This window comes from Syngnathus acus, chromosome 5 (genome assembly GCF_901709675.1).
Source record: "Syngnathus acus chromosome 5, fSynAcu1.2, whole genome shotgun sequence".
In the NCBI taxonomy this organism is placed as follows: domain Eukaryota; kingdom Metazoa; phylum Chordata; class Actinopteri; order Syngnathiformes; family Syngnathidae; genus Syngnathus; species Syngnathus acus.
Window position 1 is genome coordinate 13,655,216 of NC_051091.1, and position 19,819 is coordinate 13,675,034.

The following is a 19,819-nucleotide window of genomic DNA, read 5'->3' on the forward strand; positions in this document are numbered from 1 at the left end:
GAACTGCGGCCTAGGGTGTCCTGGTGCCAAGTGCAAACATGGACACCCTTATGTTTGAACATGGTGTTCATTATAGAAAATCCATGTCGAGCACAGAAGTCCAATAATAGAACACCGCTCGGGTTCAGATCGGGGGGGCCGTTCCTCCCAATCACGCCCTTCCAGGTCTCACTGTCATTGCCCACGTGAGCATTGAATTCACCCAGTAGAACGATGGAGTCCCCAGAAGGAGCGCTCTCCAGCACTTCCTCCAGGGACTCCAAGAAGGGTGGGTACTCTGAGCTGCCGTTTGGTGCATAGACACAAACAACAGTCAGGACCCGTCCCCCCACCCGAAGGCGGAGGGAGGCTACCCTCTCGTTCACCGGGGTGAACCCCAATGTGCAGGCGCCCAGCCGGGGGGCAATAAGTATACCCACACCTGCTCGACGCCTCTCACCGTGGGCAACTCCAGAGTGGAAGAGAGTCCAGCCCCTCTCGAGAGGGCTTGAACCGGAACCCAAACTGTGCGTGGAGGCAAGTCCGACTATATCTATTCGGAACTTTTCTGCCTCGCACACCAGCTCGGGCTCCTTTCCAGCCAGAGAGGTGACATTCCATGTCCCAAGAGCCAGCTTCTGCAGCCGGGGATCAGACCGCCAAGGTCCCTGCCTTTGGCCGCCGCCCAGCTTGCACTGCACCCGACTCCTTTGGCCCCTCCCACAGGTGGTGAGCCCATGGGAAGGGGGACCCACATTTCCTTTTCGGGCTGTGCCCGGCCGGGCCCCATGGGCGAAGGCCTCCAGGCCTGGCTCCAGAGGGGGGCCCCGGTGACCCGCGTCCGGGCGAGGGAAATCTGTGTCCATATATCTTTTTCATCATAAGGGGCTTTTTGAGCCGTGCTTTGTCTGGCTCCTCATCTAGGACCCGTTTGCCACGGGTGACCCTACCAGGGGCATGAAGCCCCAGACAACATGGCTCCTAGGATCATAGGGGCACGCAAACCCCTCCACCACGATAAGGTGACGACTCACGGAGGGGTCTCAAACAACATGCAACAGATAACTCAGAGTTTCCCTTACTTACCTAACTTACTGAGTTTTCACATAACCCGCTTTCTGGAATACCCCCCCAGGTGTGTTTATAGTCTCCTTGGATATTGTGTTATAGATTTTATCATTCTAAAGTCCAGTTGTAACAAAAGGTAGCAGCAACGTAAAGTGTTGGGAGGGAAATCTATTGGTTTGGTCAAACATTGAGTCGATGCATTAACAATAAGTAGAGGGACTCTATTTGTTTGGAAATTTCTTTAAGCTTCCTAGCAGAACTTAGCTTAGCCACCTTGCATGACTCTACATTACACAAGCTACAAGAACAAAAATGATGATAGATACGTCTTTCCAAAAATGAACGGAATGTGGGCAATCCCAAAACGTGTGGAACGCGTCTTCGAGAGATCCGTGACAAAAAGTGCAAGTAGTATCGATGCCTTTTTTAAACCTCTGCAAATAGTAAAAGTGGAACAAAACAGTGCAAAACAACAGCGACACCATGCGGTCATCGACGTGGGCGTGCGTGCCAACTTTGTATGTCCTGAAAACAGCCGTGGGTCGAGGCGTCTCCTATCAGCTGACCGGGGGCGGTACAGGACAGCAGAAGCGTGTTCTTGCTAATGCTTCTGCATTCGTGATGTGCATTCCAGTTCTTTTAGGTGAACAGAATCTTTGAAATCAGTTCACTCAAAAGATTCGTTCAAACGAATCGTTCAATGAATCCCCCCACACACCCACACACACACAATGATACGGCTTTTTTTTTTTTTAAATAACATCCAGTGGAAATAACCCATACACATCAAACAATACAACTACCCCCCACCCCCACCCCCCGCCCAAATTATTATATATGCTAATAATTGGCTCGGGTAATTAACACATTTCTTTCTATAATACAACACTTACACACTGATTCGTTGGCAACAGTCTCTCACCCGGTCGTGAACGGGAAGTTGCGTCACTGACTCGTTCGTGAACGGGAAATTACGTCACTGACTCGTAAAGTCCCTCCTCCATCTAACGCTCGCTGGCGCTGCTGATTGGTCGTTCGCGAAGATTCACGAGTGAGTGACAGACAGCATTGCCGCTATGCCATTGCCAACCTACACACTTTATGCCGACATTGATGTTTTAATTTTGTATTTGTTGGATTGTCGTTGATGGTGTTATTATATCGAACGTGTTTGTGTTTGAATAAAAGGTTGGAATAAAAAACGTTATGCCGACATATGTTAATTTTGGGGACACCAACTCATATAACAACGTAAAACACATACATATTGTCATATAAAGCAGTTAACCAAATGTCGTATTTTTGTTTTGATTGGCGAATATAAAAACAAGGAATAAAACACCAGACAAGTTATAACATAAATGTTTATTAAAATAATAATAATAATAATAATAAAAGTACATCTCAAACCAGCAATCTAATGTGAAACTGCAGTCGATATATTGAATAACAACATTTAGGCATATACCGTGATTTTCCATGTATAATGCGCAAAATTTAACTAATTTATTGTCCTAAAATCTGGGGTGCGCATTATACATGGGTACAACAATTTTTGAAGAAAATCTCCCTCGAAATAAAACTTGAAATCACCTTTCTTCTTGTTTGTTGTCAATCGCGCATCGCATTCAGCCATCCTGCCCAACACACTTAGTCAGTAAAATTCATAATTGACGACACATCGTTTGATGCGATGGTGCAATCCTTGATGGTGTGTTATTGTCAAATATTGTTTGTTTTTTAATCTCCATCGCAGAGCGGATATCATACGGAGGCCGCCATGACAGTATGCGCAGAACGGATGCGCAAGACACGTCAATCGCGCATCGCATTCAGCCATCCTGCCCAACACACTTAGTCAGTAAAATTCAAAATTGACGACATCGTTTGATGCGATGGTCCAATCCTTGATGGTGTGTTATTGTCAAATATTGTTTGGTTTTTAATCTCCATCGCAAACCGGATATCATACGGAGGCCGCCATGACAGTATGCGCAGAACGGATGCGCAAGACACGTCAATCGCGCATCGCATTCAGCCATCCTGCCCAACACACTTAGTCAGTAAAATTCATAATTGACGACACATCGTTTGATGCGATGGTCCAATCCTTGATGGTGTGTTATTGTCAAATATTTTGTTTTTTAATCTCCATCGCAAACCAGATATCATACGGAGGCCGCCATTACAGATGCGCAGAACGGATGCGCAAGACACGTCAGCTATATAAAGAGCGAGAGTTCAGTTCTCTACCTAAATGCGTATTACAGGTAATATTTTATTTCACAACACTTTGCCTTGTTCCTTTCCTCTCTGCTGTTCACTTCAAACACGCTCCATACGAACACAATGCTCTCGTATCAGACGCTTGCTCGATCACCTGCTCGTTTGCTGTCACAATGTACCCTACACAAATCCGAAACATTGCTCCACTATCGAGTTTCCTAGCGCATGCGCAGTGATACTGACCGGCAGAATAACATCCGGTTGTTCCCAAAGATGATCTTTTTTCTGAAATAATTTTACGTTTACGGACTTAAGTAAGAGTCAAAATGTGGGTGCGTATTATACATGGGTACAGGCTTTTTTCCAGCATCGACATGCCATTTTTAGGGTGCGTATTATACATGGGGGCGTATTATACATGGAAAATTACGGTATATGCATACACGTTATTTAAAACCTACTATAAGTAAATCGTAAATCTACATTCTGGCTTACATAGTCCACGCCAGGAGACGCAACATATTCACTGACTGATCCGTCGATGCACAGGAAGGCAGTTCACTCATTGACTCGTTAGCGAATGGGAAAGCCAGGATTCGTTCCCTAACTGTTCCGTTCTCACGGTGAACTGGAAATGCAAATCACTCAGTGAGTGATTCGTTCACTCACAGATTCGTTCGTTGGTGAACGGGAAATGCAATTCATGACTCGTTCGTGAACGGGAAGTTACCGTTTTTTTCCATGTATAATGCGCCCCCATGTATAATACGCACCCTAAAAATGGCATGTCGATGCTGGAAAAAAGCCTGTACTCATGTATAATACGCACCCAAATTTTGACTTTTATTTATTTTTTTAAGTCCCAATGATCGTCACACACGCATCTGGGTGTGGTGAAATTTGTCCTCTGCATTTGACCCATCCCCGTGTGATTTTGATCCATCCCTTGGGGGAGAGGGGAGCAGTGAGCAGCAGCGGCGCCGCGCTCGGGAATCATTTGGTGATCTAACCCCCCAATTCCAACCCTTAATGCTGAGTGCCAAGCAGGGAGGCAATGGGTCCCACTTTTATAGTCTTTGGTATGACCCGGCCGGGTTACTTAAGTCCGTAAACGTAAAATTATTTCAGAAAAAAGATCATCTTTGGGAACAACCGGATGTTATTCTGCCGGTCAGTATCACTGCGCATGCAGTCGCAAACTCGATAGTGAAGAAATATGTGAGACTCTCAACGGGATCACCAATATTTGAGTGATGTTCCAGTTATTTATCCCAATTAGTTTACCAAGTCTGTGTTTTGAGTTCCTCCAATAAACCCTGGTCCAAGCTGCACTTGGTCGCCCCGCTCCTTTCCACACTCCATCCGTGACAAGATTTTCTTCAAAAATTGTTGTACCATGATTTTCTTCAAAAAAAAAAAATAATAAAAATAAAAAATTGTACCCATGTATAATGCGCACCCCAGATTTTAGGACAATAAATTAGTTACATTTTGCGCATTATACATGGTCAAAAACGGTACGTCATTTTCTTCTTCGTTTTGTTTTACGGCGAGGTGGCACCAGCTTCAATGGGCATTACCGACACCTACTGGTTGAAGTTATATGGCGGCTGTGGCTCAGGCAGTAGAGTGGGTCGTTTAGTAACCGGAGGGTTGGCAGTTCGATCCCAGCTCTGTCACAGTCACATGTCGTTGTGTCCTTGGGCAAAACACTTCACACACCTTGCCTCCAGGTCGCCATTGTAAATGAAAAAGTGTTCTCAATTGGCTTACCTGTTAAAACGTTAAATAAAAAATAAATAAACAAATAAAAAAATTAAAAAGAACGAATCACTTTAGGAAGTGATTCGTTCACTCTCGTTCACTGAAAAGATCCGTTCATTTTGAACGAACCGTTCACTCACTTGCCAACACTATTCTGCATCGTCACTTGTGCTCGTGCTGCGGGTGGAACCATGCTGAGGGGGACGACAGTGGCGGCGACGAGGCGGACGTCGTGGCGCGGGTGAGTTCGCTCGTCCTCAGCACAGACACGCAAGAAACAGCACAAGTTACGGCCAGACCAAATACCGTGACCTCGGAAAGAAGTCATCCAGCTAATGCTCATGCTTACAAGGGCTCATGAGAGGGGAGATAAGCCCTGCCCACATTGTGACGTCATACTAACATGGCAGCCAACGTGGTTAAGTTATCCTCGCAGTCTTTGCTCAGAGCACTCGCTCGTTTCTATTCTCGGTCCGTCTACTTGCCTGCTTGTCGGCACAAGCAGGCGTGTGAATGAGTATTTTGCCAGCAGTGCTTAGTGGCTAAGATAATGAGCCCGATGACGTGCGTGTGAGTGTGCGTTGAGTCTCAGCGTGTGCACCAGCTGCCCAAACACGCGGACTCTTTGTTCATGTTCCACATTTCACTCACACAGGCAAAGGTGCGGGAGAGGAAGGTCAGCACAAAGTAGCGACTATGCTTAGCGTCAGGAATTTCTCCACTTTCTGCGTCTTTAATCCAAATCACAAGAAGCAAACAGTCAGTGGGTTTCCATTGCCCTCAGAATTGCGCAAAAGCAAATTGCCCTTTGGCGACCTTCAGCTGCGTTTGACGTAGGAGTTAATAAGTTAAACTTTACATGGCGCCCGCACAAACATGCACTTTTTCCCCAGGGTCAAATGTCTGAATAAAAAACTGTGCTTGTACTGGCTGGATTCGATTTGGCTTTGTTTGTTCCCCCTTTGAGCTCATACGACAAGTACAAAAGGAACAAATGAAGGCGCCGCCAGCAATGAGGGAAAGAAATTCTATTAACAGTCATGTCATGAACTTAATTGGTCGCCTCCTTTGGCACTTAATGAGCGGCTCTGATCGGTTTCCTTGTGTTTTGGGCTGCGTGTTCATGTGACAAAAACAAGTGCCGATTGTAAAGTAAACCAAACCGCCAACGACGGGGTGCTCCGAGGGGGCACAACGGGCGCCGCGCCGCGGCTTGGTCCTGGCAAACTTGGAAGTTTCATGACAAGGTGGCAGTGGCACCGGGGGTCCAATTGTGGCGCCCGCTGGCAGAAAAATGGCGCTCAAGCTGCAATGCGAGGGAAAGCTGAGCGTGTGTTGTGCTTTTAGTTTGAAAGGGTCGGCCCGCTGCGCCGGCGGCGTGTCAGTGAGGAATGAGCCGGTGCTGGACTTCAAACGAGGGAGTCCTGAAAGACGGCAGCTTCTGCAGGTCTGCTCGGTGGTTTGCGCTCGCCTCTGCACCAGGCCAATGCGATGGCTCTCCTTTTCTCTGTCAACATGAACACACACTCAGGCGCTGGAGCGGCTTAAGTCCACCACAGAGGAGATTCCTTGCGTGGTAGGGGATGAACCCGTTTGGACCGCTGACGTCCGATACCAACTGTGTGTGAGTCCGCGCCACCTTGTCGTGTGTCACCGGCTGAATGGCTTCCCGGAGCCTCACGTCTTTGCTCTTCTCTTTTCAAGCCCTTCAATCACGCACACAGAGTCTCAAAGTTCTGCTACGCCGACAAGGTGACAATCGGCGCTGCTGGTTTTCAATCGGCAAATGACCAAGTTTGAGCTTTGAGAAACTTTGACATGAATTGGAGCATGCGTGCCCGTGCAGGACCTTATCCACAAAGCCATCGCGGCGTCGATGGCAGCACGCCGCGAGTGGGACCTGAAACCTGTCCAGGACCGAGCAGCAGTCCTCTTCAAGGCAGCCGATGTCATCAGCGGAGCCAAACGAAGTGAAGTGCTGGCCAAGACCATGATCGGACAGGTAACGGCCTGCCTCGGCTTGAGCCGCGGCCACTCTGAAGCAAAGGACTGGCTCTCCGGGCTCCCAGGGCAAAACAGTGATCCAGGCGGAGATTGACGCGGCCGCCGAACTCATTGACTTCTTGCGCTTCAACGCCAAACACGCCATGGAGCTGGAGGCAGTGCAGCCGCTGAATGCCGAGGGCAGCACCAACACCGCCGTCTACCGCGGTCTCGAGGTACGGAGCAGGCGCCTTTCCTCCCCCTTTCAGGTGGGACAGTCACAACAACTCCTTTTTTTTTTCCCATCAGGGCTTTGTGGCCGCCGTGGCGCCTTTCAACTTCACTGCCATCGGCGGGAATTTGGCGGCAACGCCGGCCGTGATGGTGAGCGAGACAGCGAAAGGTTTTCCGGCACGCCTCGCAAAAGCTTCAAATGGCGCCGCGGTGGACTGAGACAATGAGATTTGAATCCTGGTGGAGAACTGGGAGGAGTTCTTCAACAGCGTGCATCTGTGTGCATGGCGTCCAGGGCAACGTGGTCTTGTGGAAGCCCAGCGACACAGCCATGTCAGCCAGCTACGCCGTCTACCGCATCCTGCGCAAGTGCGGCCTCCCGCCCAACGTCATCCAGTTTCTGCCGGCCGACGGTCCCGTCTTTGGAGACGCCATCACGTCCTCCGAGCACCTGGCGGGAATCAACTTCACCGGCAGTGTCCCGTAAGCGCTTCTTTCAAACCTGCTTTGGAATCAGGTCCAGTCGCCCTCGATGTTTTTCTTTTTGGGTGGAAAGTTTCTTCTCGTTTTGCGTCGTCCGTCCGACTGATCTCGACCCAGTAAACAAAATCCCGTGCGACTGTGCCATTTTCCCGCAGGACCTTCAAGAGCCTGTGGAAGCAGGTGGCCCACAACCTGGACGTGTACCGGACCTTCCCCAGGCTGGCCGGAGGTGAGGACCGCCGCCGCCGGCCGCAACGGCACTCTTCTCGCTCTCAGTTGCCCCCCCCCCCCTCTCTTGTCAGAGTGCGGCGGAAAGAACTTCCACTTTGTGCACAATTCTGCGGACGTGCGCAGCGTGGTGAACGGCACAGTGCGCTCAGCCTTTGAGTATGGTGGCCAGAAGTGTTCGGCCTGCTCCAGGATGTACGTGCCCGCCAGCTTGTGGCCCGACATCAAGCGGCAGCTGCTCGACGCTCTCAAGCAAATTCGCGTGGGAGATGTCAGTTCCTCTTCTTGCCCTTCCTATAAAGTGCGGTTCTTGTTCTTCCATTGCGGGCGGGGCGGGCCAAAGTATGGCCAGTAAGTGGTCTGAAGGCGGTCGACGTAGAGAGCCTGCATGCACAGCTGCTAAAAAGAAAGCCCATAAATGACTTTTTGTCGTAGAGGTGTGTTACAGAACGTCCGGGACACAAGGCACAACTTCCTTCTCGCGCTCGCTGGTGTCCGCAGAAAAGCGTTCACAAAATATCACCATCACAAGCTGACGCTGATATCATGAAAGCCAACCGGGCCTTGTTCTTGTCTTTTAGCCAGTGGAAGACTTTGGCGCCTTTTTCTCCGCCGTTATTGACCACAAGGTGAGGCCTTTAGCGTGTGCGCAAGCCAACACGCTCGCGGGCTGACGTCCTCCCCTGCGTCTTCCTTGGCAGTCATTCAGCCGTATCAAGAAGTGTTTGGATGACGCCAAGTCTTCCCCTGAACTGGAGGTCATTGCCGGGGGCAACTGCAATGACTCCAAGGGCTACTTTGTGGAGCCCACCATCATCACCTCCAAAGACCCCCAACACCCAATCATGGCCCAGGTCACCCCCCGCCTTTAAATCTAACAAGTTTGAGGTTCTTTGTGCTGCGGCTGCCAGAACAGAACAGATTCAAACAAGAGCTCTACAATGTCCACCCTCGAAAACCCGTGAGTGTGAACGTCTCCTCCTTTGTCGTGTTTGTCTTGCAGGAGCTTTTTGGCCCGGTTTTGTCCGTGTACGTGTACCCGGACGACGACTACAAGCAGTTTCTGAGCCTAGTGGACCGCACGTCTCCTTACGCGCTCACCGGCGCCGTCTTTGCACTGGACACGTAAGAGCCCGCCTGCCCCGGGGGTTGGGCCAAAGACAGGGGCCTGTTGCCTTTTGACAGGCGGTTTGGTGACCTTTTTCAGGGCCGTGGTAGACGAGGCGTCCAAAATCCTGAGGAACGCCGCGGGCAATTTCTACATCAACGACAAGTCGACGGGCTCCGTTGTGGCGCAGCAGCCGTTTGGGGGCGCTAGAGCGTCAGGTCAGAACCAGCAGCGATACAGGGACACCTTGACACGGCCACGTTTCACAAGAAAATAGGTCCCCAAAAGAGACCGGCTTTTTCGTGAGCCTCCCACTTGAAGTGCACCCTAAATGGTGTGGATGCAGGTTCCCCCTTTGCTGCTCTTTTTGTGGAGGAAACGTGAGCGTTCAAAAAGCATTCATGATGACTTTTCTGGATGCTTTCATCAAGTGTGAATTTACTCTCTCCTAAGAGTACACTTTCCAGACAGGTCTATTTGAATAGGGTGATTTGAGATACGAGTGTTGAGTTACAGGCATGGTCGTGGAACAAAGTCAACTCTGACCCCAAGGCACCACTGTACACGCCAAAACACCCACGCTAACGTGTTTGTGCTGTAGCAAGTCTCGATGCCATTTTTGTTTTTTTGCCAGTCTTAACGCCATCTTTGTTTTTTTGCCTTTGCCAGGCACAAACGACAAACCGGGCGGCCCTCACTATGTCCTCCGCTGGACTTCCCCGCAGGTGGTAAAGGAAACGCACATCCCGCTCACACAGTGGAAGTACCCTTATATGGCCTGAGGGGAGCACCGCCGTCAAGTCGCAGGAAGCCGTCAAGACTGGCCCCGCCCACTTTGCGCTGACCTGCAGCCAATGTCAACGTCAATGTGACGTGTTTCAGAAAGAGTATATAGTATATATAAATCTTAGGAAGATTGTGTGCATGTATATATTCACACTCTTCCTGAGATTTATGTGTGTTTGTGCGTGTGTGTACGCGTACACACGGAAATAATGACAAGAATCAACTGATACCATGAATACATGTAATTAGGGAATTTTAAGTGTTGAAGATCTGACATGTTTTGTGACGTTTGGAAAACGTTCAGTTAACACTAATTATTCCAAATAAAAATCATGTGACAGATCATGGCAGCTATTCCTGCTTTTTATTCGCTTCATTTATAAAGAGCACACAAACTAGGGTGACCAGATTTTGGTTTCTGAAAAAGAGAACACCTTTTTTGAGAGGGGGGGGGGGCATGGTGTCAGTATAGCAATTGCATTTATTGGCTCGAATAACAAAACAACATATATACAATGACAAAAACACATTTACGCTAACGAAAACATATGTGTACACTGACATTTTTTAGTTTTATAGTGGTACACTAAGTATAAAAAGACAAAAGAAATACGGCCATCGGTGCATTTGAAGAAGAAGAAAAAAGCGCTCTTGCGGGGTGCGTTGGCACCTTTATTTGCCACAGACACGCAAGTGCCTGCCTTGCATGTCAAGCATTCAGCTTCATAAGGATCACGACCCTGGCGAAAGGACGGGAATGTTTTTATTCAACTCCTCCGTGAACGTGCATTTTCGTTTCGGCATTGCTTGTAAGCACTCGGAGAAGTCTAAAAAGGGCGTGACTTATTTGCGAACGATACAGAAAAACCTGGAAATGGAACGGAGTGGCAATTCTATTGACAATGTATACTGTACATGCATTATGTTTGAGGCAGTCCAACACAATCCCGGACGATTTTTTAGGGCTCAAAAGTAGGACATGTCTGGGAAAAAGAGGACGTCTGGTCACCCTAATATGTTTATACAACTTACAGCTGGTTTAGAGTTTACTATTTCATAGTTGATGGCAGAGATGGGACCAAGTCACACAGGTGCAAGTCTCAAGTAAGTCTCAAGTCTTAACCTTCAAGTCTCAAGTAAGTCCCAAGTCATTTTTGTCTTGGGCAAGTCAATTCAAGTCAAGTCCTTAAATAGGTCAAGTCCAAGTCAAGTCCTTAAATAGGTCAAGTCCAGTGACGTGCGGTGAGGGTTGGGGTTGGTGAGGCACTGACTCAGAGTCAGATTTACAAACGTACTGTATGACGCTAAGGCACTGACTCACAAGTCAGATTTACATGCATACATGGTTGTTATCCCATTCTTGATTAAATTTGTGGTGAATGGTCTTTGTTGTTTCGCTGGTCTCCAAAAAAAAACACTCGGTGGACAATGGCTGTCCCAGCGAAGCACTCCAGTGACACACGGCTGATTGGGAAAAGATTTTATTCAACCGATGTCAGAGTGATGTCTCTCCAAAAGTTTGAGTGGCCCCAAGAGCAAAGATGTTTCAGCTCTTGACAGCAAAGATGTTTGCCCCAAAACACCCTCGCGCCTCTTGTTCTTGCCCTTCGCGCCCCCCTATCTGTTCTCCCCCATCATTTGTACCTCGTAAGACAACAGCTGCGGTCCGAGTCTAACTCTACTGGTTACTTCCGATGCCCTTAAAAGGGCATGGACAAAGGTCTTCCTGGTCACGGACGAATGGCCCTTCCATATTCTAAGTACCTACACATTACTGAAACTAGAGCTTCTCTGTACCGCAAAAATAGCTTATGGTCTCCTCACTGCAGCTAGGTCACCATTTAAGGTGACAAACAGAGACGCATAGTATCCAAAATTTACCTCAAATTTAATAACATTTTAAACACACCACTGTACATTTAAACACACCACTGCAGTATTCTTACCTTTACTTGTAAATGAAGTCCATTCTCCTGTCCTTCTGGACGAAAATCTCGATGACAGGGAAAGCAATAAAGTCGATTTTTTGCAGCACGACCACAAAGCCAGTCTTTTTTAGAGTACCAATCCTTTTGAAACGAACGTGTTGTAGTCCGTCCCGGGAGGCCCGTAGTTTGAATTAATCCTCGCAAATCTGGCGTTGGTCTTCCCTTACTTATGATTTCTTGCTTTGACTGAAAGTCAAGTTTTGAATAATTTCTTATCTTCGAGATTATATCCTCCATTTTCAGGGAAAATAAAGCCAAATAGCAACGCGTTAGCACCGAATGTGGTTGGTTGTTTTTCTTTTCTTTTTTTTCTTCTTAATTTACTCTCGCATTTACTCGTGTCGTGAACTATTAGCCGCAGGCTCACTATCTTTGAGGCAAAAGTACTGGCTGCCTCAAGGCCCGTATTTTAAAGTTAAAGTTAAAGTCCCAATGATCGTCACACACACACCTGGGTGTGGTGAAATTTGTCCTCTGCATTTAACCCATCCCCGTGTGATTTTAATCCATCCCCTGGGGGAGAGGGGAGCAGTGAGCAGCAGCGGTGCCGCGCTCGGGAATCAGTTGGTGATCTAACCCCCCAATTCCAACCCTTAATGCTGAGTGCCAAGCAGGGAGGCAATGGGTCCCATCTTTATAGTCTTTGGTATGACCCGGCCGGGGTTCGAACCCACAACCTTCCAGTCTCAGGGCGGACACTCTACCACTAGGTTACTGAGCTGACTGCAAGCACGCGCCGTTTGCATGCGCTCAGTACAGTGTGTGAGTGGTGCGCGCACTCACACGCACGCCCTGAGAGGGACTACCTGTCACTGCCTCAGCCTCCATGATTCTCGTCTCCCGTTGTTATTTGAACAAGAAATACAGCTATTTTGACTATGAAAATGATCCATATGTATAGGGAAAAACACCAAAATTGCATTAAAACCATAGACCACAGGACAGATATTATATTATGTTTTATTATATTATTCATTTTTTAACAACTTATGGTGACAGCTGAGGAAACCATGTTGAGCCCTTTACCGCCCCTGGTGGCAAGGTGAGGCACTGCCTCACCTGCCTCCTATGAGTGCACGTGCCTGGTCAAGTCCAAGTCAAGTTAACTGTAGTTTTTATTTATTAACTTGCTCCATATTAAATCATATTTACTTAATTCAGTTTCATCATCATATTCATTGCATTAAAGCTATATATACACACCTATTTAGATAAATGAAAAGCACTTACTTGGCAGAATGGCTCTTCAAATGACGGACAAAGTTTGAAGTTGTCGTCTGGCTGTCCGAAATGTTTTTGTTGCATATCTCGCACTGTGGTGTCCGTCTTTTGCCGTCATAAAAGTAATTGCGATAGCAGAAGGTGATGACTCGCGGTACCGCTCAGGATGACATGTTTGCGCACGTCTGATATAAAGGGGCGTGATTCTCCAATAAACACGTTCGGTAGGTAGAGCGGGCACGACTGATTGATTGACAGGGTAGTGATCCAATCATGACAACGCCATTCTCAGCCTGCGCTCCTACCGTGTTATCGATATTATTTTTTTAAATGTATTATTAATTTTATATTCAAACTGAAAACATAAACTAAATAACACTGAAGTCATTCAAGTCATCGTGTCTCAAGTCAAGTCCCGAGTCTTTAACTTCCAAGTCGAGTCTCAAGTTTTTTAATTTTTTGTCAAGTCAAGTCACAAGTCATCAAAACAGCGACTCGAGTCGACTCGAGTCCAAGTCACAGTGACTCGAGTCCCCATCTCCGCTTGATGGATTTAATTTTGCCGTCTATATTAGGTCTATGGAATAGCCTATTATAGACGTCTATATCAGGTTACAAAATAACCACACTTCACACGGATCAATGGTTGTTTAAAACAAAGAAACGCAACCTCCGTACATTATTTATACAACCTACAGCTGGTTTAGGGTTTAATATTTCATATTTATATTTATGGATTTAAATTTCCCTGTCAGCCATAGACGTCTATTAGACTATGTATAGACCTAATTTAGACGTCTATAATTGGTCTATGTATAGACCTAAAATAGACGTCTAAATTAAAAACATCAAATATGATCATATTTCGAAATTTTAAAGTCTCAACCAGCTGTAAGTTATATAAATAATGTACAGAAGTTGTTTGGCTTTGTTTTTAACAACCATATTGATCCGTACATGTGAAGTGGTTATTTCTGTAACCTGATAAAGACGCCTATTTTTGGTTATTCTATAGACCTAAAGTAGACGTCTAAATTAGGTCTATGTGTAGACCTAGAAGAGACGACAAATTTAAATCCATTAAATATGAAATATTAAACCATAAACCAGCTGTAGGTTGTATAAATAATGAACAGAGGTTGCATTGCTTTGTTTTAAACGACCATTGATCCGGGGTGAAGTGTGGTTATTTCTGTAACCTGATCGTCTATATTAGGTCTATGTGTAGACCTAATTTAGACGTCTATTTTAGGTCTACACATAGACTTAATTTAGATGTCTATTTTAGGTCTGTAGAATAACCTAAAATAGAAGTCTATTTTAAGTCTACACATAGACCTAAAATAGATGACAAAATTAAATCCATCAAATATGAAATATTAAACCAAAACCATTCTGTAAGTTGTATACATAATGTACAGAAAAAGTCAAAGTCTGCTTTATTGTCAATTTCTTCACATGCCAAGACACACAAAGAAATCGAAATAACATTCCCACTATCCCACGGTGACAAGACATAGTACACAATATACATACAAGTAAACAACACAAAAAAAATAAAAACAAGAAGGCACAAACAATGAATAAATAAGAGTGGTGAATAAATAATAAATAAACAAATAACACAATAAATAAGAGGAGCAAAAATGGAGCAAGTGTGCATACAGCAGACAGTCAGAATATAGCTCAAAAGTACAGGACGCTACGCAGAAGGGGGGAGAGAGTTCAGGATCCTAACAGCCTGGAGAATGAAGCTGTTGGTGAGTCTGGTGGTGCGGGAGCGCAGGCTCCTGTACCTCTTCCCAGAGGGCAGAAGATCGAACAAAGAGTGAGCGGGGTGACTCACATCACTCACAATCGTGGTCGCCTTGCGGGTGAGATGGGAGGTGTAAATGTCCTTCAGGGAGGGGAGTGAAGCACCAATAATCTTACCAGCCGTGTTCACTATGCGCTGGAGGGCCTTCACGTTGTATTCAGTGCAGCTACCACCCCAGACAGCGATACAACTGGAGAGGACGCTCTCAATGGTGCCACGGTAGAATGTAGTCATGACGGCCGGAGGAGCACTTGCTCGCCTGAGTTTCCGCAGGAAGTACAGGCGGCGCTGAGCTCTCTTGGCCAGTGATGCGGTGTTGGCGGACCAGGAGAGGTCCTCACTGAAGTTGTGATGGTTTGTTTTAAACAACCATTGATCCGTGTGGAGTGTGGTTATTTCTGTAACCTGAGGCCAATTTTAATCCATCCATCCATCCATCCATCCATCCATCCATCCATCCATCCATCCATCCATCCATCCATCCATCTTCTATACCGCTTGTCCCCACCATAAAATATGAAATATTAAACCCTAAACCAGCTATAAGTTGTATAAATAATGTACAGAAGTTGTGTTGCTTTGTTTTAAACAACCAATGATCCGTGTGAAGTGTGGTTATTTCTGTAAACTGATATAGAAGTCTATATTAGGTTTTTCCATAGACCTTATATAGATGCCAAAATTAAATCCATTAAATATGAAATATTGAACCCTAAACCAGCTGTAATTTGTACGAACAATGTTGTATTGCTTCTTTCGAAATGCTAGGGGCAGACATGTGCATAAATTGTGCGCCACCGTAAAAAACAAGAAGAAGAAGAAGTAGAAGTAAAAGTGTCCACAGCAAGTAAACTGCTCAGTCGACGCATGTTGCTTCTAAAAGACAAAATAAAAAAAAGACACCAAGGAAGCCTGCTATGAGGTGTTTCAGTAAGAGCTGTTGTTTTGTCATGCAAAGTTTGTCCATTTCATTATCAATGGATTTCATGCTTGGACTTAAGTTGTAGCTTGCCTGCTAGCTAATACTTTGTTTTTCCATAATTCGCTACGTGACTAGTTGTTTTAGTTTAAATAATTTGGAGGAGAAGAGCTTCTGACACAAACGTTAATGGTCGCTAAATGTCAATGGTAGTGGTTTTCTTAAGTAAATAAAATCTCAAGTGAATAAAATCTTTTTGAAAGTTTATAACTGTATGATTAGCCTACATATAAAAAGCAAATATTATTTTTGACAAGTTGTTATGCCGTATGCATTTACAATTCATATGTGATGTTGGATTTTGACAATGTATGTTCTCTCTTACTCTCACATTTTTTATGAGGGCTGGGCACTCTCCTCGTTGGACCAGTTTCTGCCCACAACCCTCAGATTATTCTATAATTTCTCATTTTTACATTTAACAATGCAAATCTGATAAACCATTGTCTAGCACACCGTTTTCGTGCACCATTTTAGCCCAATTCCATCATTTATAACGAACTGATACACAAAGACAAACATAGATAACACACGGGCCCACAACATAGACATGACAATCTTCCCAGCTGATGACAAGGGGGGGGGGGGGCAACCGAAGTGTGGAGAACCTCGCCACCACCACGTCACACAATGCAACCCCCCACCTCTGTCCAAAATATGCATTTGTGCCCACCTGACCGTTTGGCCCAAACTTTAGAGTCGCACCCTTTTGAAAACACAAATGGTTACAGTTTAACCTCACCTCACAATGGGATACAACCTTCATGCTAATTATATATATACATTCTTTATCAAATTCTTGTTAAGCCATTTTTCTGACTCCAACTCACATGCCAATAAAAAATCAACAATTTTATACAAATCAACTTATTGTTCTTCATGAACCACAAATCATCACTTCCACCCCATGAACAGCAGCACCACAACTAATCATTCACTTCTCCAGCTGCGTCGCTGTCCCATCTGACAGCCAAGCCTGCTTTCCACACAATATCATCATAGACACACTTCAACAATTATGTAGCGACCTGGTTAACCCAGTTACCCTTCGCCCTAGACAACAATATAAGTCTCTAAGGTCGCACTATTGAGGTCGGCAGGCATCCGTCCTGTTATATCAGCGATGCCTTCACCTTTTTTTTTTTTTTTTTTTTTTTTTTTCACGAGTCCCCGACTCGTATTGGTGGCCTGGCCGATCCAATCGACCCCGACCTTAGGCAACAGTGTAAGTCCCTAAGTGTCTACTATTGAGGCCACTCTGGTGCCCATATTGTTAGGGTGGTGCTCACTCTAACTTATTTTGCAAGAACCACACAGGAGACAAGTAAGTCCTTTTAGACACCTGCAGGTGGAGAGTCCATTCGTCGCTGTGCATACAGCGATGATCGAATGACGTCTGACTCTGGCGTCATGCAGGAGCATTTTTATTGAGAGAAACAGAGTAGGGTTGAGAGTGGGGGTGTGGGGTTGAAGCCCCTGGCCTGCTGATCAAAGCATAGCAGGGGGTCTTTTACGACGTTGTGTAAACAAGGCAACTTTGATTGCTTCCTCTGCAGCTAGTCAATCAGCTGAAAAGATCTTAGCACTTTGTTCTACTACTTTCGACAGGACAAGCTAGGTAAATTATTACAGGTTACATTCCAACATAATCATACGATGAAGATAATCTGTAAACCCTAACATATCCCTCCTGTTTTATCATATGATTATGTCAATCCCGATCAATCAAACATAAGTAAGAAAATACAATGACAGCAATAATTTCCAGTGAAGATGAGGTTTTTCCTCAATACTCCAGTCCAAATTTTGTATGAGTGAAAAACCTGCGGCTAGATATTATTTTGCAGGAAAAGTCTCACACGGTCCCTCTGCCTCAGGCGACCAGAATGTTATCAATAACAACAGTTCAAGATAAAAATTGCTCGCGATTGTTCAGCCGTTGGGGGCTTGGCACGCCCACTGGTGGAGGGTGAGCACAATTCTCACCCCCTTCGCAGCTCTGCTCCGTCCGGGGAGAACTTGGAAATATCTGCTGCGTGGTCGTTGTCTTCAGTGGCTCAGGGTGGACTACCTGGCCACCAAGGGGGAAAAGGATTATTCTGCCTCTGTTTGAACTGGGGGCGGGGACGCTGTCGATGGCGGATCTGGTTCCTTGCAGGAACCCTTCACTGGGGTGCACTGGGACAGATGATACCATGTATCTCCATCAATTCTGAGTCCTTACTTCACGTGCTCCTCTTTTCAATGTTTTGGTTGCCCTGGTTACAGAGGCGTTGCTACACTAAAGGGAGGGGAGATTGTGTCTGTAGCAACGCTGATTAGCCAAGGAATGTAGTGTGGTGTGAATTAGCACTTCATTGTCGGCCCGTGACCCCCGCAGAATTTGTCCTCTTTCCTCAACCAGCTGTTCTTCTCTCATGGTTGGCTGACTCGTCCTCGAGTGTGATCAGATAACTTGAATTGCCGCTTTCCTGTGGAACAATGCAACTAAACCTTGGCTAACTTTATCTACTTGGTAAATTAACACACAATAATAATGAGTAACTTGTCCTAAACACTAAAACAAATGTTAAGTAAATGTAAGGTAACTGGTATGCAGTTCCTTAAACAAACATTGAGTAAATATAGGATAACTTGTACGCAACTACTTCAAACTGTATATAACACTTAACAAAGAAAAACAGTTCTGATCAACAACAATCTATGAACCAAACCTACAGTTAATTAAAATGAATGAAGTTTCTTTGAACCAAATAAGAACATTTCGCCTATGCAAATAAGCTCTGCTCATTGTTAGTGAAGGCCTCTTACAGGAACAAAAACACACAGATAACATAAGGACAGGAAGGACACATATGGCTGACAGGGATCAAAAGACATCCCTGTCACTGAAGAGGAAGAACCTAGATAAAAGGAAAGTCATAAACTCGTAAAGACAAGGCCTCCAGGTCTGGCAGGCCAAGGCTTCACTTATATTATTCCAACATTTCCCTCCTGTTTATCACACATTTGCTCAATTTTTACATTACCAAAAACAACCACTTCTCTTGATTTTCAGTTGTCGGATCACAAGTATGAGCACAAATATATTTACACCAAAAAGGATAAATGTTGCGACATCATCATTCGGAAATACACAGATCTGGGAAAAAGTCTGTAAACTCAAGTGCAAAAATTGCATCATCATCATCGTTATCATCAACATGCTGGCGTTCAGACACTAGGCATACCCGGGCCATCTCGTCTTCCATGGGCGATATTGCTGTAGTGATGAGACGATTAAACAGAGCACGGAGACATGCAATACAACAACATCCACACAAGGTGAGTATAGCAGTAATTGAGGACACAAGGGCTTTATACTTCCCAAAAGCAGTCATCCACTTGTAGTGCTCTTCCATCCTCGTGTTGAGGGATTGCAAGCTTGCAATCGCCTTCGTCAGGCCTCCATCAGGGGCGGTGTCGTTCTGGATGAAGGTGCAGCATTGTTCCCTGAACATTGCGCAGACCCTTCCTTTCTCAGACAACAACATAACAAGAGCATTGCGGTTCTGGATTGACATTAGGGAAGGCGTGGCTAGCTGTTCGTGCACTGCCTCAAGTCCCGCTTGTGTCCGTTTGCCCAATTTCTGCATGTTGCAATGGATGTAATTTATCCTGTCAACGTTCTTGTTCATCGTACACCAGCAGCAAATGGAGGACTCCCATCCCGCTGCAATTTGGTTAATTAATTCTTATTAATCAGGAACTCCTCTGGGGACCCTAATTGCATCAATTTCAGTCAGATCATCGTCGCCTCTCAAATTTAAAGACATTTTGGTTTTTTCCAGCTTTTTCCCAGATCTTGGCATGTCGATACATATACAATTTTGGTTGACTACATTCTCTAAAAGCAATGTTTTTTTTGTTTTTTTCTCAACGGATATTATATAGAACACTGTCGCACCTTTCACAAT

At 45.7% G+C, this 19,819-nt stretch overlaps 1 protein-coding gene and 1 long non-coding RNA gene across 2 annotated transcripts; one reads left to right on the forward strand and one right to left on the reverse strand.

Moving 5' to 3' along the window:
• Nucleotides 1-779: 779 nt before the first annotated feature.
• Nucleotides 780-13,191, reverse strand: LOC119123498. Its single transcript, XR_005098089.1, has 3 exons — nucleotides 13,078-13,191; nucleotides 1,960-1,962; nucleotides 780-791 (listed from the first exon to the last, which is right to left on the reverse strand). It is a non-coding gene; the product is annotated as an uncharacterized LOC119123498 (long non-coding RNA).
• Nucleotides 5,190-10,204, forward strand: aldh4a1 (aldehyde dehydrogenase 4 family, member A1). Its single transcript, XM_037252547.1, has 15 exons — nucleotides 5,190-5,278; nucleotides 6,385-6,484; nucleotides 6,569-6,661; nucleotides 6,742-6,789; nucleotides 6,884-7,039; nucleotides 7,107-7,256; nucleotides 7,330-7,404; nucleotides 7,550-7,737; nucleotides 7,893-7,966; nucleotides 8,040-8,236; nucleotides 8,547-8,594; nucleotides 8,667-8,819; nucleotides 8,969-9,090; nucleotides 9,173-9,291; nucleotides 9,743-10,204. The coding sequence occupies exons 1-15, from the start codon at nucleotides 5,229-5,231 to the stop codon at nucleotides 9,853-9,855; spliced, it is 1,686 nt and encodes a 561-aa protein (XP_037108442.1). The 5' UTR covers nucleotides 5,190-5,228; the 3' UTR covers nucleotides 9,856-10,204.
• Nucleotides 13,192-19,819: the final 6,628 nt, after the last annotated feature.

Bases quoted from the DNA above. Each gene is read 5' to 3' on its own strand.
- aldh4a1 (XM_037252547.1), top strand. From the start codon at position 5,229: ATGCTGAGGGGGACGACAGTGGCGGCGACGAGGCGGACGTCGTGGCGC. The intron at 7,257-7,329 runs GTACGGAGCAGG...TTTTCCCATCAG, and splicing joins CCGTCTACCGCGGTCTCGAG to GGCTTTGTGGCCGCCGTGGC. The intron at 9,091-9,172 runs GTAAGAGCCCGC...GACCTTTTTCAG, and splicing joins GCCGTCTTTGCACTGGACAC to GGCCGTGGTAGACGAGGCGT.